At 41.0% G+C, this 24,123-nt stretch overlaps 1 protein-coding gene across 2 annotated transcripts in view; it reads right to left on the bottom strand.

The window, feature by feature from the left end:
* CACUL1 (CDK2 associated cullin domain 1) overlaps nucleotides 1-23,436 on the bottom strand; it is a 52,337-nt gene extending 28,901 nt beyond the window's left edge. Inside the window, exons 1-4 of one of the 2 annotated variants that reach the window (XM_050898872.1) lie at nucleotides 23,074-23,436; nucleotides 16,294-16,420; nucleotides 11,581-11,683; nucleotides 828-923 (exon numbers count right to left, since the gene is read on the bottom strand). In XM_050898872.1, the coding sequence (XP_050754829.1) occupies nucleotides 828-923; nucleotides 11,581-11,683; nucleotides 16,294-16,420; nucleotides 23,074-23,377 (630 nt within the window). In that variant the 5' untranslated portion in view covers nucleotides 23,378-23,436. The remainder of the gene's footprint in view (nucleotides 1-827; nucleotides 924-11,580; nucleotides 11,684-16,293; nucleotides 16,421-23,073) is intronic. The other variant, XM_050898873.1, reaches the window with a different exon arrangement.
* Nucleotides 23,437-24,123: the final 687 nt, after the last annotated feature.

Raw genomic sequence — 24,123 nt, 5'->3', positions numbered from 1 at the left:
ATAATTTTGAAGAGTTTGAGATTTATTTAATCTAAATCAGTTTAATTTTTTTTTCTTTAAAAAAAAAAAGTTTCTTTCCCAACAAGTATTTCCTTTTTTTTATTTCTAAGTGATGCCAATGCAAGGACAATTTCTGGGAGAAGGACAAATTTCAAGCTTAAGCTATTCATTACCATAAAAAAAAGCAATAAAAGTCTTGGCACTTTGACAAAAATGATACAAATTACAAACTTCTTCAGAGGTATAGAAGACTTCGTAAATTACAAAATCAGCATGACAAACACTTATAGCCAATGGTTTCTAAACCTCTGCAAGTATGCCTGACAGCGCTATGAACTTAAGTTGTCTTCATCCAGTCAACGCTCTAAATTGCTTTATCAAGTGACTGACATTTCCAAGAGACATTTCCTTCTGTCTTGTCTGAATCTGTGCAATTTAAAAGCAAGAAACAATCATCTTTGTAACCTGCCCAAACTACCAAGCCAACATATAAGAAGCCAATAAACTATCGCTGTTCAAAAAGATATAAATAATGACCTACTATTTGGGACAGCTTTTTTCCAATCAAAATAAAAACCATTCCCCCCACTCCCAGGAAAGAAATATTAGGGCAGAAACCAACTGCAAAATTCTACATTTAAAAGCATGGCTTCCCCTTCCTCTCCCCACACAACTTGATCAGTACTGTTATGCAGGTAGCAAAACCAGGCATGAATCTTAAGTTCTACAAGTTAAAAATCATTATAGCTGCATTTTATTCTTTTCACTTTCAGTCAGCATCTTGTGTATGGACATACTTTATTTGAAAAGAATTTTCTAAAACTTACCATATATATGAAAAGAGGCACAATGCTCTGCAATGCTCCCATATACTGTCCAAGAGCTACGTTAAATCTTTCAATATAGAGATCTGGAGGGCTGGCCTGCAAGAAACCGTAAAAGTCAGGTTGTAATTTGAACAAGAGAAAGATCTGGAACAGCATGGGCTATGCTTTCACAGCAAACTCAAAAAACTACCAAGTATTTGATACACTAAGTCCACACAAAGCAAGCCACACATCATTCCAGAGTTTCTGCTATAACTCCCTCCAGCAAAAACAGTTGTCTTCAGTAACTGGTTTTTGCCTAGGTCTATGTGTCAGTGCCCAGCAAAAGGTGCATTCAATAAGAAATACAGTATGCCTGTAACAAACTAGCATTTAGCATATGCAAATAAAAACACTTATTAAAGACCAGACCTTCATGTTGAAAGAACTGTCTGTCACGCCTAGAATCCATAACCGAATTTCAACAAGTGCTGCGGTGTGTGCTCTGACCCCCCTGCAAGCTTTTACTCCAAGACAGCAGGGTGGCATTAAGCTGCTGCTTTGCATCTGAGCTGGCAAGTGGCATATCCTCCAGCTCCAGGGAGCACTGTCCCTCACAGGAAAACATTTTTAAGTTTTTGCTGGGTCACCTAAGGCAAGGCAAGTATTCAGGGTGTTGAGCTGGAGGGACTACGAAGCAGTGTCTTCAAATAGAGCTCTGCATCTGGCGTCCTGCGCTCCAGATCAGGCCCATGAAAATCTACTGCAGTGCTCCAACACACAGCATTACCCTGTAGCCCCAAGCAAAACTTTGCTATGCAAAACCTGAATGTGCCAACTTTATGACAGGCCTTGTAGAGCCCACAGTGACAGCACTGCTATTTTCTGTGTACAATACCATCTTTCCCAAAGGAGAAAATAAGGAAGCTAAAAAGATATGTTTTGCAGCAAGCTAAGTTAAGTTGAGAAGGGAACCACAAAAACGGGAAGCACTAACCACTGTTTCTTTTATAAATATTTATTTGGCGGGATGAAGGGGAACTGCATTAGAGCATTCAGGAGTGCACTTACACACCCAGAGATGGAAGTGGAGCTGGGGTAACGTGTTCCTCCACTATCCCCCTCTCCATCCCAACCCACCCCCATACAGTGCTCTGCCTCTGGCCCAACTCCTCCTGCTTTCCCTACTATGGTCTTTTCAGCAGCGGTGGGTAGCTGCCTGAGTTTCTACTGTTCATACACATATACACACCTATACATACCCAAGGACAGTGTTGCTTGCTAATGAGAAGCAAAACTTCTCTTCCCTTGCACCATTTTCCTCTCTGATAGCACCAAGCCAGGAGGATAGAGAATGCAGCAGTGACTAGGACCTTGCAAGAAAACAAGCCCAAAGATTTTTCTAAAGCTAAGGCATCTGTGGCATGAGAAACGCTCAAGGCTAGCTGCACCTCGACCACCTTATCAGAGCTTAAAGCTCTTATTTTTACGAAGCAGATTTTTCAGCCTTTGTATGGACATTCACCAGGGGCCCTACGAAAACAGTTAAAATTTATGTTGACTTTTTGCTCTATTAAGTATTCTAAATTTATAAAAGTTTTTTTCCTTTAAACTAGCTTCTTTTGCCTCCCTCCTTATATGCTTAATGAGCACGTGGGTAATTTTCACAGCAAACATCGATACAGAGCAGACGTTTCAGAAAGGAAAGCAAAACTGGCAAAGGAATAAAGAGTGTTATTCCATATGCTGTTGCCAAAGGTTATATATGGTTATTCCTCATTTTGATCATAAGTTTTTAATCTTATTGCAGATGCAGTTCTCAGGGGTGGCCAAACAAATTTTAGTTCAAAATGCCAACAGTGTATAAAAGTGGCTATGAACTCCAAGGACTCCCTTTCATATATAGTTACATATATAATTTGTTGCAAATAACATGCAATGAAATCTGCATTTCTAAGCAGTATGTATTCCTGCTTCACTCCTGTTTAACCTCAACTTTAAATATGGTTATACTCTCTGATTTGTAAAGACTTGGTATACAGCTTCTAAGATTAAAGAAAAAGGAAAATTCTACTTCAAAGAACATGTCAGACAAAAGGAGACCATAGCCTGACACAGGGCACCACTCTCTTGTCTCACTGACAGTTTGCACTTTTCATTAAAAAAAAAACAAATGAAAAAACAACAACAAAAAAACAACAGAGAAAGAAAATGTCTGGACAGTGTGTGATTTAATCGCACGAACAGACTCTAGCCAACGGTATACAGCCAGTCTACCACCCTTTTTACAGAGGACATTAAGGATTGATATGTTTTTCCTCCACTGAAGATGAAAGCTCTGCTAGCTCACCTCACAAAGCCTATGTCATATTAAAAGAGACGTTTTAAGAGGGAACAGCAACTGCACACCCAGCTGTCTCCTGAGAACAACCTCAAGAGTCCTTCAGTGGAAGGATACCTGGAAGCTGTTAACCACCACCACTTTGCAACCAAGTGGAAAACAACTACTCCAGATAAAGACAAAAAAGCGAAAAGTCCTCACAGCTTCAGGGGAAGCACTGACCACTGTCAGACAAATATCAGGCTTTGGTCTTAACCTCTGGAATGCAAAATCATGCTGTTAACTGCTTTATCTGCATGAGATGTTACCTTTCAGTTTTATTCTCCTGATAGTGTTTCATGTCAAGCCTCAACAGTCAAGACACTAAGAGGAAAGCACATACTATCTGACTCTGCTTGTTTCCAAAAAAAAAAAAAAAAAAAAAAAAAAAAGCTTTACAATCAAACTCTCCTCAATTATTGCTTGACTTTAAAAAACCCAAGCCAAAGAGAAATCAATAATAGTATTTTCACAGCTCATCTATGAATTATCATAATCTGTGCGGGGAAAACAGAACCATCTGTTTTCTGTTCATTAGGGTGTTACTGTATGGCTGCTCAAAACTGCTAGACTGAAATTAATTACTTGTTTGAGCACAGGAACCTTCTCCACATCTCTACATTCACATTAATAAGACAGTAACTGGAGTGGGACTAGCTTTATATAAACGACATTAATTTTATAAACTAAAAAGCAATGCATGGCACCAAATTCATGAGTAAACAGATGTTGCTAAGATTCTTCTATTAAATGGCCATCATTAGAGCAGAACTTGCATTTAAACTCTATATTTATTCAGCAGTAGTTATTGTTAAAAAAAAAAAAAACTGCTTAGACTGACATGTTTCACTCTTGGTCCTGGTTCAGAAAAGATAACATGCACATTCAGCTGTTTTAATTAGGGGGGGGAGGGGTGGAATTAAGCATGACATTTACTTCTTACACCCCCCAGAAAATATTAAGTCTTTAAATCCAGTCCTATCTTACCTGAGGGATGTATTACAGAAACTATTCAAAGAAAGAAAAATATACTGCTAGCCTAAGGTTTTCCAGGAAGAAAGAGGATCCTTCGTTCCTTCACTCCCCATCCTGAATCTTATCAAACTGTCAATTCAGTTCAGTGGTTTTTTAAGACACTCTATACGGGGAGACACCTTAAATCCTCTCCTACAATTGCTCTCATCTACCACTCATAGGGTTAAGAACAGTTTTCCAGTAGCAACTATATAGTGCATCTGTCCACGGGAGCACTGAATGTTTGGCCAGGTTTCTCAAATTATGATGCAGTTGCATTTGCTTAACATCTTCAGCTTGGTTTTGAGTCAACTACTTCATAGCATAAAATACTATGGCTGCTATTAAAAGCTGACCTTAAAGACATCATTTAACCTCCTTACATACCACAGTGGACATCTCAGCACCAAGAGAAATGAGAAGTAACAAGAAAACACATTTGAGAAAGGATGACATGTAAGACAGACATCTTCAAACAAAACAAGCAATTAGAGACCCAATACACTAAATTACCCTTCCCTTATTTGAAATCGAATATCTAGGCATTTCAATGAACGTGGGCAAGAAACTTTTTATACATGAAAAAGATGTGGTTTTTTTCAGTTTGAAAACCAGTTTGAACATCATTCTTTAACTGAACATACAAACGAAACCAGAAGACGTGCTGCTGGCTCAAGACGACTCAGAAATGGCTCACAAGAGAGAAACAGTGACAACAGTTCTTTGCTTGAGGAACACAAAGTTAATCTGTTTATGAATAGTCATCTGGCACAATCAGCAATATATTCAGTAAAGCTTACATTCCTACGTTGAATGGGCAGTTCCATTTTCCTGGGAACATGCTCACTGCCAAAATGCCAGCATACATGCTGCAGCATCTCTCCCACGCCTGCCAAGCAAAAAGGGAGCATGGCTATGACTACATAAATTAACCTGCTATTCATCTAAGTGGTCTGAATCTTTTAAACCAGTTTTTGTTCTTTCTCAAGAAAATGTAATTTGTTTACTTTGCCTTGCAGACAATTTATGTGATGCCCAGGTCTACCTCACTAGACAAGGGTACTATTAAAACTTTTTACAAAAAACAGACATCAAGCCAAAGTACAATTCATTCAAAGACTGACTGTGTCTTCTTATTCAAGTCTGCACTCAAAACTGTTCAAAGCTGTACAGCATCATGACATACTCTCGTATAATTGTCTTAGAGCAGGGTAGCAGATGTAGGCCATGTTTCCATTTCCATTCTACATGTTCGTAAAACAAAAAGACATTGTATCTAAGGACCATCAAAACTCTGTTTAACAGTAAGAAATCTTCAGAATGTTTTCCACCTAGTAAATACATATTTGTGCCATATTTATTCACATCTTTCTGTCATTATATCAGGGTCTGCAGCACCCAGCGTAGTGTGGCAGGGAACTAAAAATGACTGCACGAATACAAGCCTTTTCAAAAAGTGGCAGGCAAGGATGCTTTTCTCAGGTTAGCTTGTGCATGACAATGTCATTTTTAATGGCAATTCTGGCAATATGGTGACCCCTACCTCTACCCCAAGTCAAAAGTCACCTTTTTGATGCCCACACATGAAGATGCACACATTTCTAACACTTCTGGTTTCTGCCGTCTGAGTTCTAATACTGATCATTCATTTGATCCGATTCCATTCAGTGTGACTCACAGCAGTAAAGGCTTGTTTCACACACAATTAAGCAATGTTCCCCCAGCAAAACTGATGGATAAATGCCTACGGCACTGGATGTTTGTTTATTTGTTTTTTTCCTTTTAAATATTATGGACCAGATGAATGGCCAGTCTGAGTCTCCTCTTTAAAAAGCGGACTGTCGATATTAACAGATCACGCAGTTGACCGAAATGGACTTTAAGAAATACTAGTGATTTAGCATACTTAGTAAGAAAAGAGTTAGGAAATGCAAGTTCTCAATTTCCATTTTCCACCTCTATTTCTGATCTTTTCTGTAGGCAGAACATAGAGGGGGCAGATTTGTTTTCTACCTAAGTGTTTGAGAAACTACTGCAACTACAGAAATTATTTCAGGGAATCAACTAATTTCAAATTAACGAGAGCTAATTTGAGTGTTATTTCTATGCTACAAGAGATGAGACATGAATTGTGAAGAAGGCTCACTATTTCTCATTTGGCTAGCAAGTCAGACAATGCCCACACAAACAGTGTAATAAGAATGGGCTTCTTCACGCAGATGGAGTATATAACCTGGTCTCCCATAAGTACATTACTAAAGTCTAATCAACTTCATTAGCAATCTGATTTACTAAGTTTACACAAAAAACAGCCACAGATGATGTCGTCAAAAGCTCTATTTTACAGACTGGCATAACTGTTCAATGACAATATAGCACTATATAAAGGTAATATAATCATCAGCGTACCTTGGAAGGAAAGCAAAATGTATCTACGAAACAATCCGGGGTAAAATTACCTTAAAGTATAAATATCAAGAACTGCTATGAGGTGGTACCCAGTACATAACTCCGCCCACAGTCAGAAGTTCAGTTTTACCAGTCCCTCAAAGCACTACTTGGATGTATTTTTAAACCACCCTGACTATATGCAAAGCTCACAAGGTAAACGTGACAAGCCACTTAAGCTTCATGCTTTTACTCCTGTAATCAGGAGAACTACTGGAAGTCACACAACTGTTTCTAAAAGACAAATAAGGAAGTTCAGAACCTAATCTGAAGTTTGGAGTAAAGCATCTGTATTTATCAGATTAGCGTTTCAGAAGGAGTTGGGGCAGGAAATGACAGGCTCCTCACCACTGGATGGCAAAACTCCATATAATCACAGGGGACAAGTGGAAGGTAAACGTGAGACAGAAAAGAAGAAAGGAAAAGGCAAGGAAGGAACAGATTGTCCACAACAGATATTGCTGACATTTTTAAGAACAGATGGCAACCGACAGTGACGTGATACAAGGCACTCAGTTCCCAGAGATTTGGCAGTCCTCAAAATAGTGGAATGGCTTTTGCAGTAACCTGACTCCAATGCATATTCTTCCCAGGAAACAATAGGTGAGAAGATATTTTCATACACTGCACCGAGTGGTTTGAGAGCTGACAAGACAGAAGGCTGAGAAGTTGTAAGGATTAACATGAGGCAGGAAAGCTTTCTGGCATTGCACAGCGAAGACCCTAAATCTGCAGGTCCTGGGGGCCACACAGCAGCCATGCAAATTATCTACCAACACCAGTGACTGCTCAGTTCAGTCATGTTCATTATAAAAAATATATATTGTTTATAATAAAAAAAAAAAAACACGCACACACATATTCATACATATCTCAAGACATATAGAGAAGAAAAACCCCAAGCCCTCTGGAGTGTTCAAAAGCCAAAGTATGCTATCACTAATTGGCTCCAAATTTAATCCAACGCTTCTAGACAGATGGAATTTAAGCAAGAAATTCTGGTGGTTTAGCTCTACCACTTCTGTTTGATTTAAAATAGAAACAATGCAAGCAAACCAGTGTTTATTTACTCAGCAAAAAAGTGATTCTCACTTACTAACTTCCACAAACACAAAAATTACATATAGTGAGTGAATTCACCTGTTTCTGGTCAAGACAAAAAAAAAGCAACAACCACACACAAACAAAAAACAGATCCCTTTTTCTTTTTTCTCTTTTCTCTAAATAAAAAGAGGGTGCAACATGACAAAGAACTGCTTTTCAGCTCTCAGTCATTTCCTAAAGGAATTATTGAGATTATTCTAACTAAAATGAAAATATTCCACTGCACTCGCACAAAAAAGCTACTTATGTCATGGGCCAGCTCAATGCCTCAGTGCATCTTGATTGTCAATGCTTAAAGTACTTTCCAGTGTCTCTGGCTGAAGAGATATGTAATGGGCAGAGTACTTGATTTTAAATGACTTTATCAGAGCGCATAAGAATAAGGTAAGCCAGAAACACTAGTGCCTAATGCAAATATAGTTTTATTCATTTTAAAAAGAGATGTATTTAATTTGAAAGCATATGCCTGTGTATCCACCCTACCTCATACATCTGAATGACTCAGCACTTACCTACAAAAACAGCTGTCATTATTTTAAACCACAACATAATGGGCTATGTCCATTACCCATAAAATGTTTCCAAGTAAAGCATCTTGGAAAAATCATCTGTATACTACAGGCTTCACAGACCTCAAGACAACAGGAAACATGTTCATTCGTGTTTTCTGCAGCCACCCATATATTTTTTTTTTTTAAGCACACAAAAACCAAAGTTCTGATCAACTCAGGAATTAGGGAAATTTTATTCTCAATTACTGGAAGCTCCACATGGCAAAACTCAGTCTTACTAATGCAGAGAAACTGGTCAGACATCAATTGCAAGAAAGGAAGGCAATCCTTGCTCAGTCTTTCCATAACTGAAACAGCCTGAAGAGAGGATCACTTACTTACACACATAGTAAGGAGGGAGCTAGAAATGTCTTGGGATATAAGAGGCCCCATATCAAAGAGCTGATGGTCTGATGACAAGCAATTCATCTCATCTAAACGTACTACTACTCAGCAGGCAACGTTCACTGCTTTTCACCTAATGTCTAACATGCAGAGAATGCATCAGACCACCCACATTTTCATAATGCCTCCGCCACCACTTTTTTTTTTAGGTGAAAACCTGTGAAGCAGACTTTCAGGAGCGCACATGGTGACAAACACCAATGCCACACAAGGTGTCTAGCAGTCTGGAAGAGCAGAAGTCATGCAGGGGATGACCAAGGAGTGTGTCCATGCCCCTGTGTGACCACGGGGCCCCAGCAGCAGCATCCAAGACACCCAGCTCAGGACACCCGAGCGCCCGCCGCCCCTCTGCTGACTTCAGCTGAGGCCAGCTGGTCAGGCAAGCTGAGGGCTAAGCACACAAGGGAAAAGAAATAACATAGGGAATTTCTGCAGTGAATGCCTCGCAGAAAGAAGACAAACTCCAATAAGGCTAGAACCATGCAAGAGCAAGTCTGACCGGTCCCCTGAGATGCTCCCACTTTTACTATTTTGTATCTGACAGTTTAACTGCTTTTGCTGTTGATGAGTGGTTCTTGTAGGAAACAGCTTGCTCTGGCATGTTGGTTACATGCAGATATTCTGCAATCCACTTGCCACTAAACTGTTGCACTTCTTGCAAAGAAGTTGCTCGGCTTGTCCAGAATAAGACATCGCATTTGCCTGCCATTTCAGTTTTCACGATCGTCTGCTTTCTCACACAAACCAACATTCCTACTTATACAGGGCTACATTTGCATCTCTGCATGTGAAAAAAAAATAAAAATTATCTTGCATCTAGTCACACTTTGCCAATTAAACAGAACTCTGCAATTAGATTAAATATTGCTGGCAGGTGGAATGAGTTTATGTCAGAGAAAGCAAAACACCACATATTGTGCATTAAAAGGATTCGCATATATGGGGGTTTCGTTGTTTGCCTGTGTGAACCAGAAACTTCCAAGTGACCAACATTTACAAAGTAATTTGTTGTTGTTGCTAGGGTAAAGATCTAGCACCGCATTTTCAACATAAAAACCCAAGTGACTGAGTGTCACCAAAATGTATTAAGATCAAAGAAGCATCAGGATAATAAAATACATTGTAGTAAAGTAATTCCTTAAATTTCACAACCACAGTTAAAACAGTTTCTTTACAGAACAGTTTTCTAAGGCACATGAGTTTTACTTCAAGTAGCTCAAAAAGATGGATTTACCATCCAAAACCAAAGCCATGTTCGCATCAGACAAAACTCACGTAATACACTCAAAGCTGGTATCACGTTACATTACAGTCTTCTTGCCACCTGCCACAAGGTGTGCCTACCCTACGTAAGGAAACTTTTGCAAGACAAAGATTGCATTAAATAGTTGTCTCAATTATTCTTTCAACACCTGATGTTCAGAAGGCAGCTTGTTTTTAAGCAGAAGCATTTAATGCGCATACGCGCTAAAGCAAACTTTAAAAGCAGCTGCCTCAGTCAGTTTTGGAACTTTAGAGGAAAAAAATCAAGGACTACCACAGATTAAAGAATTTGGAGTATTCCCAAATTCAAAGCAAAGTAATGCAGTACACTACCATGGGATGTATCAGAAGAACTGGTCAAACCTGTACAGCTGCGATGATTCGTAGTTCTCACAAGCAGAAGAAAAACGTACAGGCTGCACCAGCTCAGCAGAACCAAGGGAAGGCTTTATTTCAAATACTATGTCCATCTACTCTAACCAGTTTTTACAGAACAGTGAGGCTGTCATTCCACAAGGATAAAGAAATTGTAAAAGAGAAAAGAAGCAAAGACGACCTAGATATTTTATAGTCAAAGGTTGCCCCAAAGACTGTGCCCATTAAATGCAGGGTGGTTATTTTTCTTTATAAGGAAAGCAACAAGAGGAAAAGAGTGAAACGAGAAGGACATCAGAGCGATCACAGTGCTATATATTTTGATGGGAATGCATGCTTAGCCAGAAGTACCTGATGCAGTTAAAAGTAGTAAGACTGCTTTTGACTGACAGAAATTAGTTATTAATTGTTAGATGCACTGAAGGAGCTGCTGTAGTTTAGGGTTCCTTTGTATTTGGCGTCTCTACTTGACACACTGCAAATCAGTACAGAACTCAAACATCAGTTATGGAAATGACAAAAGCTGTAGGGAAATAAAACAGTGTTGCTGCTACAGTAATGACAATTTCAAGAACATGCCTGGAGATTCTAGCCTAAAAGGAATTTTCAACAAGGAACACACATGAAGACAAACATGGATGCACAAATAAGACACAGAGAAGGATAGGGATATATAAACTGTATTAGGACTGCTGTAAACCACTGACATCTAGAGATAGGCAAGAAAAATGCAGAATAAACTGTAGCACAAAACTTTCATATGCAATAATTCCCAGTTTATATTTCACAGTTCATATTTAATTCACTTCAATTTTTTCCTTTAGATTTTCCCTTCTGTGCTGCTTGTGATGCACAGGGACCATAATCCGTTTATATAGATTAACACAGCAATGGCACACATCCATGTCATGCTTAGATCATGTTTGGCTAAGCATTTACATCCTAGATTATACTGTAGATTTCCCATTCTCTAATCTTTGATTCTATATTACATATTCATGTTTAGCTACTGCTCTCCACGTGGTTCAGATCTCTAAGGCTAATCAGTGCCATACAATTGGATCTAGTAGTTGGTATGCTGTCTGATAGCCAGTTAGTGAATGAAGTCGTCCACAATTTAGTAAGCTAGTGTAAATCAGTCTTAATGGCAATCCCCTCCATGGGCCATCTACATGCTGCTCTGATATAATCACAGATCCCAGGAAAGACAGAATTAGATTGTGCAGCTTCTTACCTGCAGCTCCTTTGAGACTCTCTCTAAGTGGTTAGTTATCTTTTTTATTAGGTCACTATACATCTGTTCCGAATGCTGCTGGCATACACACTTATACACACAACTGCAGAAACAAATATAGGAACAAACAATGAACTTACAACAGTTTGCAATGAAGGGTAACAGACTTCAAAATATTTTCTTCAAGTCTCAATTTAGAGGATAATAGAGTTAATTGAATGATTGCTGAACTTTTAAATACAGCCCTAAGCTTGGAATGAGCTCCAGCAGACTCTTAAGTCTCCCCTGGAGGACCCAGTGTGTCCGTCCCACTCCCCCTCCCCAACCTCACTTTAACTTACAATGAGTTCTTTTAACAGTGCACTTCAGAACAGCCAGGATAATTCTGTCAACAGCACATTCCTACTTCTGGCTTTTGTCTCTCCTATCTGAATGAAGTCTCCATTAAAATAAGCAGGTTTAAGGATTATATACATATTCTAGGGCAAAACCCTTATTAAAAGAAGGGCAACACTGACAAGCAGTCATAGAAGTTGCACCAAAACGGTGCAAGCGTTTTAAAAAGAAATGGCAAAAGTTCTAAAATTACAGATCAAGGATGTTACTCCATCCTTTGTTACTTAAATTCTAAGAAAACCCTACATTTTCGTAATAAACAAAGATGCAGAGAAAGAGCAATAAAACTTTAATCCTACATTCCATGGCTTGGCTGTATTAACTCTGGTCTTCAGTGTTACCTTTGTTTTTTAAGAACATTTTATTGCTTTCATACTGCAATAACACATATCTGCAAAATAAGGCTATGTATTGAAAACATATTTACAACAGTTGTAAAACAAATACATACATTACTTTCAGCAAGAAGTTACATTAAGGTAGTCATCATCGTCAGGACTAACACCAACATTATCTGTACCAAGCAGCTTTTACTTCTTGTGAGTGCTTTCATTCTTTGAAGCCAGCATTTTGAAAGCTAGCTGCCAAAAATCAAGAGGCACAAGGAAGACTTCACCTGCTACCTTGGGCAAGCCAAATCTCCTCCCCATGCCTCTGTTCTGCTCCCCTCTCCCTCCATCCCTCTGTACGGAGTACTGTGATAGAGAGCAATTTAGGCCAGAGACTGCTCCTTAGGACATGCGCAAACAAATTATTTCCAGCAAGGTCCAGATCCCAGACTTGAATTCTGCAGGTTTTTAATAGCACCGAAAGCCTAAATCTATGGTACACCACCACTGTGTCTCTGCAGGGGAATTACGACATTCCATTTCTCTACTGAGAAGGTGGTACAATGACAAACAAACTGCAAAGATGGGATTAAAACAACCATAGACTATGGGCTATTGGAATTTTCTAATGCAAGTGAGAGGTTAGGCACCAACTCCAAGACTTCAGGGGCCAAGACAGCGCTCTCATTCAATAACTGCCACTCTCAAAGTCTTCTGGAGGAACGTTTTACCAGTGAATTATCAGTAACTTTTAGAAGTTTGTATTTATTCCCTTTGACAACTTCAAAAGCTGTCAAAATACAGCGTTCATCCCTATGCAAAGTCTGCTCATTTGGCAAACCATGCTATTTCTTAAAAACCAAAAGACACCCCACACCTCTCCTACTATTATGTTCTTAAAATAATTGAGTATTTGTAGTTTGATATTTTTTAAATAACAGTCAAAGTCTTCCTGTTTCTTTCACATGAAGTCTACCAATAGCAGATCCTATTTTGGAACAAGCAATGCAAAAGACCTTTTGGTATGGTGCAGTAATAGCAAAAATATCAGAGAGAGACACTGATAAGAAAAGCCAGACTGATTTTTGTGATCTCTTACAAACCAGCCAGCTAGGTAACAACAGCAAATGGCCATATGTTTGTTTGCTCCATAACTAACCAGTATATAGCCACTTCCACAAGTTGACCACTTCATTTGCAATGATGTAACTAAACTGAATTTTAAAGTACACGTCTGCTTAGTGTTGCATACAACGCTGCTATACTTACTTCTGCAACACGTTCTGTAATCAAACACCCATCTTGGTATGTAGGTGCAGAGCGTGTTTACATTTTATTTGAACACTTCTATTTAGAGGTTCCTTCCCCATTTTCAGATCCTGTTTTCAGTTCCTGATTGTGGGCTGATTCTGTGAATCATCCTTTCCCTGCTATTACCCAAAAGAAGTCACCAGCTTGTTAGTCCTTTAGCATAACCAAACACCTTAGGGAAAGGAAGACCCAAGCAGGACATTAGAAAGTAAGCACTGAGTGAGAGGGATAAAGATCTGAGACCTGTAAGTTGGCTTGAAGAACAGCAATCTAATTGCATTGTACCTGGGAGGCAGCTGTAACAGTTGCCAGAAGTACAACTGAGCTGTTCACATTTTCCTCATCTCAAAGTTTCCTTCACATCTCTCTGACAATATATTTAACCCTTTTAATAGGAAGTGACTATGCACAGGCAGGCTTTGGACTCAAAGATGAAAACAGTCACTAATCACACTTTGATACCTTATGGGTAAACTGATCCATAGTAAATATCTGCATACACACCTTTGAAGTTATCTCCTAGCTTTCACTGCTGTGGAGTAGACACCTACAGTTATCACTGATCATGTCAAATACAGTAGTTTGGGTATCTAATAATATATTTTGAGTTTGCATTATGGAAACCTTGATTCCTTTAGTCAGCACAAAGACGATCAAAAAGACCACTGTATTTTCAGCTCAGTTTCACTGTAAAAAAAATATAAAAGATACGTAGCTGTTTGAACCACTTCAAAAAACACCCCATTTTCAGACTAAAGAACTAGCCTAGGGAAGCGGAGAGGATCTAAACCTCAAGTCTGCTACAGACTTTCCGTAATACTCCAAGCAAGCACCATCATTAAATTAAAAAAAAAAAAGCAGTTTTTCTTCCACCCTTAATCTATGTTGTCTAGATTATAAATCAAGCAAAGGCACACCCTCTAAAATAAAATAAAAAAAAAACCCGCCTGGTTGGAAGAGGCTGTGTCAGAGTAATTACATTCATAGACATAATTTTTAAAAGAAAACTGAAAAAACTGACACACTAGCTTTATCAGTAACACTAAGATACAGACAATCTTTTGTTTTGGTAAAATACATGCAACAGACATCTGCGCATCATTACAACACTGCATCAAGTGTCACCCTGATGTATAAGGGTTATCTACGGAAAACTTAAACCCCATTATTCCTTTAATAAATAAAACTTTTGAGCAGTAAAAAGATGGTAAAGATAAACTGCGGTTATCTGAAAACCATAACTAGGTACAGATCTACTCTAGGTATTAAAGCATTAATTTTGCACACCTACTCTTTATCAGAGATGACTATGGCGAGATGTTGGCTTAACTCTTCCTGACAGCCGTTTGCACATTGGGGATTTCAAGCTAGGAAAAGGATTTTGACTACTTACACTAAAGCTGCAAAATATCTCTCAATTCAAATTTTCCATCTCAATTATTGATACACATACTGATGTCTGAGTCCTGATAACAGCAGTTCCAAAAGTTCAGAGACGAAAGAGGAAGTTTATTAAAATTTTTAACTGGACTTAAGAGGGAAGACTTAAACACCTGCCATTCTTGGATCTGGTTCCCTAATCCAAAGTTTCAAACTGGAGAGACAAAGTGGCTAAGAGCAAGTGGGCAGGAGACAACAGAGCTGAAAGCCTCTAAAAAGAGCAATCAGTGACTGAGCTGCCAGTGTTATTTCGTAGAGTGCAACACTATGGTAAAGAAAACCAAGACAGCACTGCTACTAGTTGTGTTGCTGGCAAGGGCCAGTAGTTTTAACAGCATCTTGGCCAGTAAATGCAGCAGCAGCTACCCAGTTTCCATCCTATTTACCAACACCGTGGATACCTGTCACCTACAGAACAGAAATCTCCATTTTAGTCAATCTCTTAAGAAACTGCCAGGTCTCGAAGCATTTAGCATTTTGGTTTGGAGCAGTAGTGTGGTGTTGAAGCAAATCCCCACCATCCCCACTACTGCGCACTAGCTTAGTCTGCAGGGCAGTTCTGGTGTGTGACTAGATCCCTTTTAAAGCAAAGTAAACTGCAGCTCCAGGCCAGGTACAAATCAAATGTTCTCCAGACAAGAATGGAGATATAAAGGACTGAACCTTGTGTCAGTCCTTCAGACAGCCTCTAACTGCACATGCAGCAGGATGTCTGGGCAAGGGGGAAATCAGACCAAATCTACCTGATGCAAAACACACAAACAACAGTTTATGTGGATGGACCTTGGCACCAGTTGCTTCTATTTACTTCTGCACCTCTTCTGCAACAAATTGGTTCCTATTAGGCATGACAAAGAAGCCTTTTGAAACATTAAGTCAAACGCCTACCTTGCCAGTCTCTTCTTCCCCTTTGAGGAAAGGGATGTTGAGACTTTAATACATTTCTTAATATATTACACTAAGCAACCGTGTTGGAGCTTACTTTAATGTTAATGTTTTCAGCACTTACGGATTTTAATTCTTTAGCATTTATACCTGTTAACATGGGATGTCAAGATATCTATCTATTCTTCACTCATTCCAATCATTTAAACAATACTGTACTTCACATAACCTTCCCACTTTCCTCCTTATAAATACAAAATATGACATATGCATACGGTGCAAGATAAAACAAACATTTAACTTTAAAGAAAGAGAAAAAAAAAAGTAACATAGCACTTAAAAGATTTCTTACCTGTATATTTGTTCATAGGAGATAGGGATGTAGTCACCAGGACTTTGAGTTAAAAGCTGATCTATGGCACTGTCCAACTTTGGCCAATATGTGCTCTTATAGTCTTCAATTGTTATAACATTCATTACTACAAGAAAAAGACAAAACTACATTTAGTAACTTCAGCTAAAAGATTAGAAGCAAGTGAACACTCTGCAATTTCAGATCACACCAATAAGCTGGCCAAAAAAACTGGGAACAGTTCACTTCCACTAAGATAACCTCGTCTAAAACTAAAGCCCAGACTTGAATTTGTACCTTTTTATTTCTAGAAAATAACATAAAATCAGAAAACCTGCAAAATCAGTGCTTGGATATCTCTTAGGGGCCCAAGTAGCACGGAAAAACAAACTCCTGGGAGTTCTAGCATGACAATATAATAATTAAAAAGAGAGAGAGAAGTTCAGTAGTTAGTTCAGATTAATAAATTACGCAACTTTGTGGGAGTCCGGAATCAACAATTAACACTGGGTCCTCACATGCAGGAGAACAAGTTTTGGCCAAGACTGGTAGTTTTTGGAATATTCCTTCCCAGCAGACGTATTAATTTTATAAGTCTCAGGTGGGACCAGCAGCTTCCTTGGCCTAAAAGCTGATGCAATTCCCTCTGCCTTCAATTGCAGTTAGGCTCCCGGGCAACTTTTTTGGATCCGTATTACAGTTCCCCCTCTAGCAGGCACAATAATACTCCTTTTCCAGATAAGAATCAACACAGGGAAGAATAGGAGGCATTTAAATTAGCGTTCCCCATCCCTCCTTGATTTTCCTCCTGAGCTTCCCAACTGCACTCGCTTGCGCAAGCCACTCGCTGTGCCTTCACAGACACAGAAGAGTTCTAATCTCTCTCTTTTCAGGGAGGATTTCTGAACTAACTATGCGTGGCTCAGTTCCAATAGCAGCCAGGGTAGAAGGATTAGCAGCTTCCCTTCAGAGACGTACTGGCAGGACTACCTTGCTGGCTTGTCACACCACCATAGCGTCACAGCACCCACTCAAAACAAAGCCCTCAGTAACCAAGAGCACAGGGTATACTTCATATCAAAACTATCCAGTCCAGGAAATCTAAAGTCTTTTCTTCATTTGAACTCCACATGTGGGTCTGGGCTATATGGAACAGAGAATAAAGATAATTCCCACTCCAAACAATCCAGTTTAGACACTGCAATGAAAAGAAATATTTTGAATAGGGCTGCATTTTAAATATGTGTGTAAATGTACAATCACTGCTGGGTTTGAGGAGCAAGATTTCTGAAATGTTATTTTCACAAGGGGTTGAAAGGAGCTGGATGAGTCACTTTTGGCAGCATTATGAACAATTCTAGGTACATACAGGCAAAACAGTTAACAGTATCATGACAAAAAGAGTATAAAGAGAAAGTGGAATAAAGAGAGGTGTGAGACAAGAAAGTGTTTGAACACTACCTGTAAGAGCAGGTATTACAGATTGATGTTGTGTGTCTTTTTAGGGTATTTCAGCCAGAAACCTTGCTTAGTGAAGAATATTAGTGTAGTACTCCCAGCCCCCTCTTCACCCAACTAGTCATTGGTTCACTCTTACTTCATACCTGTTACAGAGACAGATCCTGTTAACCTGGTGTCTGAGCAGTGAACAGGTCACCACTACCAAGTGCTGCAGGATGCTGTCCCAACACTCCAGCCTGCAATCTGAAAGTATGTCACCGTTTGCTAACAAGTTGATACAGGTTACGGGTCCAGGTACGCAACTACCAGGACATAAGTTAACACATCCAGTAAGTCAGCTCCATGACGTAAAAGCATCCATGCAGTCAGGAACAGCACAGCACCTGCCTGACAGTAAATTCACCCCTTATTCATCTGTCTCGCAATGACTTGCTTGAGTTCTCATCCCTTACAGAGCCCAGGCTCCAGGCAGATGTTCTCAGGAGCAGCTTCCACGTAGTAGCTTTGCTATTTATGCTTACACTCAGCAGCAAAATTTCGGCATTTGTATTTCACTTTGTTACCCCAAAAAGGTAGGTCTCCACAGAAGCGCTCTGTTTCACAGAAGACATTAAACTGAAGTCAGCATAAATATTAGACCGAGTCTTGATTTCGGATTTCAACGTATAATCACACCCACATCTGGTTTAACATATTAAGTGAGCTCTATTCATTTGAAAGAAAATAGTCAAGTAAGAACTGAGAACACTGCAAAATAATTTTTTAACAGGCCGTTGAGATGTCCATTTATTTTTTTTACAATATGGAAAAAGAAAGAAGTAGCAGACAGGAAGGCCTGCCCTTTAGATGTGCTGCACAGGTAAAGGACAAAATGCTTTTACGAACAGCCTGGGAAGACTTGCATAGGAAACACTGATGAGTTCAAAGAAACATTCTAGAAAAGCTTCATTTTTATTGAAAAGATTCTTACAAGTACTATTTCATTTGATTTTCACACTTCAGTTCTGAAACTAAGCCAGCCATAATATTTATATAGTTAAGAGTCTGAAGACTACACGCTGAACCATCACTATTTTTATTCTTCTAATCCAGAAAACAAATTACTTGAAAATTTTAATAACTGTCACCAGTTAGTAACATCCTTTTTTTCTGGCAGTGCTTACACACACACACACACACACACAAAAAGCAAAGGATGACTTAAAGTAGCACCCTCCAATCAGAAATTCTGCAAGAACAACCTCAAGACCAGGAAGAAAAGGAATCACACAAATCCTTAGAAAGAAAAGACAGATTGCCCTTTTAGAAACTTCTTTGATTTTTCACTTTTCCGTCTTTTTAGGATGTCATTCTTAAATGTTTATCCCTACATTAGGTATTCAAGATTTAAAAGGATTTGTCCAACAGCCTCCGTTTCCAAATTGCAAGGAAAGGGTGATAGTAAAAGATGATTTTCATTTCGTTGATATTTATTAAGTTGCTGGGAAGTGACACAGACATTTTGTAACAAAGCATGCTAGAATGCATGATTTTATCCAACTACAGCAAGTTCGGGTTGGGGCTGGGAGCGAAATCAGTCTGATCAAATGGAAAGAAGCCAGTATTTTCCAGAGAATTATAAAAGACTTCACAAGTAAAGCTTGAGAAGCAACTGCTGCTTTTCCATATACAGAAAAGTTCAAAAGAAAAACTGTTTAAGTCAAATGCAGCAGTGAAACCACGTAGTGAAAAAGAATATGCATGAGCTTCATATCATAACATAGATATTTCAGTATCATATCCATAATTGAAACATAGCCTGCTCCAAGCTACCAAATTCTTTGATATCAACTACAATCAGAAGAATGGCAAAAAACACCAGGATTTTAAAAAAACAAAAACAAAAAGTCCAAGAGTAGGTATACATCCCCCACAAAATCGATAAGAAAAACTTACAAACACACATAGCTGAAAAAAGATGCTGGAACAGTAATAGGCACAGGACATGAAGAATAGAATAATAATTTAAAAAAAAAAATCATTGATACTGTTGGTTTTGTTATTTGGACGAGACAACTTAACCTGAAAAGCTACTCAAAACGCTTACTACGGTAACATATAAAAAACACCCTTCTTTTAAAACTATAGCTAAAAAAGCAGGGGACAGAGCAGGATGGGTAATCCAACCTACTGTCATGTAAGCAGATATCAGTCTGACAATTATCTGTCATTTATTCCGACAATAAAAATCAAAGAAAGCAGCTAAGCATCTTTCAGCAGCTTTATTTCATCTCACAAAGTGACATATATGAAGCTTTATTGCTTAATTAGCAATGCACCCTACAATCCTAAAATATTTTGTCAAAGTGTACAAACTCTTCAAGCAGACGTCTGAGACTAATCTACAGACTTGTAGCTATCACTGTGGCTCTACGCTTTCCTTCTTCTCAGCTGTCATGCGCATGTTTACACAATAGATTTTGCTATATCCCCTGCCTGACACATCCTAGCATACATTAGCACATTTATGAGGCTGCCCTGTAGTTGCTTTCAATTCTATTCTATTTTTATTACGTGTTCCTCAGTCTGCATTAAGACTGGTTAGTAAAAGTAATGTTAAACTTTTTCTTCATCAGACAATTTGCCTACGCAGCAAAGCACATACGCTGCGCTGAACTATATTACGCAACAGGACAGTCAACAGATTTAATGGATATGCCAATGCTCACAACCACATGCGCCCATCCTAAATGGGACTGGGATCAAATACATTTATAACCATCCTTGCGTGAAAAGGATGAAAAAAAAAAAACAAGAAGGAAAACTCTTCATTTTCTCCACAATTCAGATACGCTGCAATTACTAGTACAGAAGAGTTTCACTTAAAGTATGAAACGCTCCTACTCTTATTTTCTCCCTTACAGCCTTTGAAAAATATTTTTCATAACACTACTGCTTTACAAATTCATAACTACGACTGAAGCTGATCAACTGTAAATAAAGATTTAGTTATAAGTTTACCACAACACAGAAAAATTTCTTAAGTTGCTTTAACTAGAAGAAAAGCTATTAAATGAACTATGCATTATTATATCTGATTTTAGTTTTCAGTCTCACTAAAATCTCAAGGAAGGAGAACTGGATTTGGCCCCTTCAAAAGATTTTAAAGGGTTTCCATCTAACCTTCTTCCTCCATTATTCTGCCAGCAAAATTAGACCAAAAAGGCCCACCGAAGACAGCTTTAATCTGCAACTATGAACATGAACAAAACCAACATGCTGCAAGTAATTACATATTGAAACACAGGCACTGGATTTTTTATTTTGGAGGAAAGAATCAGGAGGGAGAGATCTATCTGAATGTCAGAGGCGCTTCAATTTATCATAGGATTGTTGGAAGCTGTACATCACCCTCATTTTTGAAGGTCACCTGTAGGATAACCTGTCTAAGACTAAGCCTCTGCATCACGAAGCAAGCAAGGCATGAGTCCTTGCTCATTCAACTGCAAGAAGTTCTTTGTGCAGCAGAGAACAGACAACCTTCCTATCAAGCTTAAGACTGACAATCACCTTCTCTACGCATGTTCTGCCATTCCTAAGACAGAGCAGGCAGGAGGGGATCTAGCACACACAGTCTCCCTTTTCATTGTACGTTTACATCAGAAGTGACCTTTCTCCCTTTTTCTATACAGGAAAATTAAACAGAGGAGATTAAGGGATCCTCTGCCAGAGCCAGGATTAGAACAGGCACGATCCCAACTCAGCTCCTGTACTTTCTCAGTCCATATTACTTCACCAGACTTGTTCTGTTCATATACACATATCATGAAAATTATCCACAACACAAAGATGCAGAAAAGTTCTAATGAACTTAACTCAGAGAATTTTGTATTTTACAGGAATTTTAATTTTCTTTAAAACAATACTTAACAGCAGTAAGACAGATATTGTGTTGGGATACTAATGCTGGAGAAGTGAAAACAAGAACTCAAAACCCACAGCCTAAGCAAAATCATGCACAGCCGCTTCTTCCCCTCTCGGACATAAACTGTAGATTAGCTGGAAAGTCACCTTCCCATTTGGTGAAGATCCAGCTTGAAAACCATTTTCATTCTGAAATAGAAGGAAAAACTAAGACTCTAAATTTCTAGATTGGGAGTTCAAGAGCTCAGTTTAGCAAGGCCGAACAACATTTCATTTCAACTGGCTCAAGTGCTTACGAGCCACCCTAAGGTACCTGGAGCCCTGACAAGCAAGGCAGACAGAGAGCCAGAAAGCTCACGGAGTCTGGGAGCCTGAACTTCAAAGCTGCTGGCCTTGGCAATGTGCCTAGAGCCATGAAATCCAGGCTACCAGAGAAGCAGGGATCCAGAAGCCTGAACTTCGAGCTTCTGATCAGCTCTGGAGCTGAGCTGCTGAGGAGCTGGACAGATGAGCTAGTATTGGGGAAAGGGGGGAAACAGAGAAAAAAAGGTGCGTTTCCCATCAAAATTTCATCATGGCAGTTACATGGTTACACTTCCAGGAATATTTTTAACTAGCCAAATCCAAGTTTTCCGACAGACATTAGAGAAAAGGGCATATTTTGCCCAGAGGCGTGACTTCTGGAAATAAAAGTAGAATTGAAACAAAGAACAAAAAATTTTCCCTTCCCTCAACCTTAGCTCAGCAAAATAACACAAAATTTTGCCACTTCCTTTAAAGCTACACGCAAAAGATCTTCTGGAACTATTTTTTTTGGGGGGGGTACATTCATCTTCAGTTGTTCTCATCAGGCCTTTGCAGAGATACGTCCCTTCCAAGATAGCACACCCCTTCCAGGGGCTCTGCACACACTGCCATCCGCCGTCAGCAATCACAAACACATTTCAGATCCATCTTTGGGTTTTTCAGGCAGAAAGAAAAAGTCTTTAGGAAAACACGACGTGAGCTAAAAGCTTCAGCAAAAGCAACAGTGCCTCTGTACAGCTGAAAACCCTGCCTACACTTGCTCTCCCAGTTCTACAGCCAGATCTACCACGTCACCTTGCCGTGGCAGAAAAGAAGCAGCAGCAGAAGTTGGGGTGTGTGCAAGAAAGGTTATTTTCGCCTTCCGAGGCGCCTTAACCCATTCGATTTCGCTTCGAGAAGCCTCTCGGGCCAAGACCCGCGTAAGCGACCCGCCGCAGGACAGACCTGAGCCTAGCCACAGGCACGGGAGAAGCGAGCAGGGGGCGGAGGGAGCAGCGGGGGAGCGCAGGCTGAGCAGGGAGCGGGTGACAGCACCGCCGAGCCGCCCGGGAGCGAAGTCCCCCCCGTGCGCCCGAGGCCCCCGGAGCGGAGGGCAGGGCGGTCACTCACGGAACTTGGAGGTCGAGGCGTTGATGTTGATGGCGGCGGCGATGGCTCCGGCTCCCCCCTTGCTCCCGGCGCCCCCCGGCTCGCAGCCTCGCAGCACGCCGTTGGCCTCGGGCACCGCGGGGAGCTCCGGCCCGGCCGGGGGCCCGGCGGCGGCGCCGCGCAGGAGGCGGTCACCGAGCGGCGCCGCGGCGGGGCCCAGCAGGTGCCGCCCGTAGCCGCCGGCGCCCCAGTTGTTGTGGTTCTGGTCATCCATCATGGCCTCGCAGCCGCCGCCGCCCTCCTCCTCCATGCTCTCCTCCTCCATGGCGGCTGCTTGCCTGCCGGCGCGGCGAGGAGCGAGGCGAGGCGAGGCGAGGCGGGGGATCACCGCCCGCCGCCCATAGCGGCTGCTCTCCGCCCGGCGCGGCTCGCCGCGGCACGGCTCCGGGCACGGCCCCCCGGCCGCCAGCCCAGGCTCCGGCCGCACAGCGCGACGCTTTGCGACAGGCGGAAGACGGCGGGCGGGCTAGGAGAACCACACCGCGGGGCATGCCGGGGAGCGTAGTCCGGCAAGGCGGAGCTGCGATTGGCTGGAGCGCAGAAGAAGGCGGGGCCGCACGCAGGCAGTCCGCCCGCTGTGCATTGTGGGACGGCCGGGGTCCGCCGGCCGTGTGGGGCGGGAGGCGGCGGCGCGGTCTGCGCGGAGCGGGGCCGGGGGTTCCCTTTCCCGGCTCCTCCGAAGCCCAGTGATTAATTTTAACTTGCCAGGGGAGGCTCCTGCAGGTCCCGCGTTTGGCTTCCCTTTCTCGCTGAGAGGAGAGCGGCGGGACCGCCCCCCCCCCCCCCCCGAGGCCGGGGCCTGCGCTCGCTCTCGGGCCCTTTGGCTACATCCCCCTCTAGCGGGAAAGCGCTCCGCAGGCAGCGGGGGTCCGGGCGGGGAAACCGGCACTGCCACGGCAAAATCCCCGTCAGAAGAAATACTGAAACGTCGCTGCGGGTGTTTGTCGGGGTTTAACCCCAGCCGGCGACTCGGCACCACGCAGCCGCTCGCTCACCCCGCCCTGCTCCCAG

Source organism: Gymnogyps californianus, chromosome 6 (assembly GCF_018139145.2).
Source record: "Gymnogyps californianus isolate 813 chromosome 6, ASM1813914v2, whole genome shotgun sequence".
Classification (NCBI taxonomy): Eukaryota; Metazoa; Chordata; class Aves; order Accipitriformes; family Cathartidae; genus Gymnogyps; species Gymnogyps californianus.
This window is presented reverse-complemented; position numbering and strand designations above follow the sequence as displayed.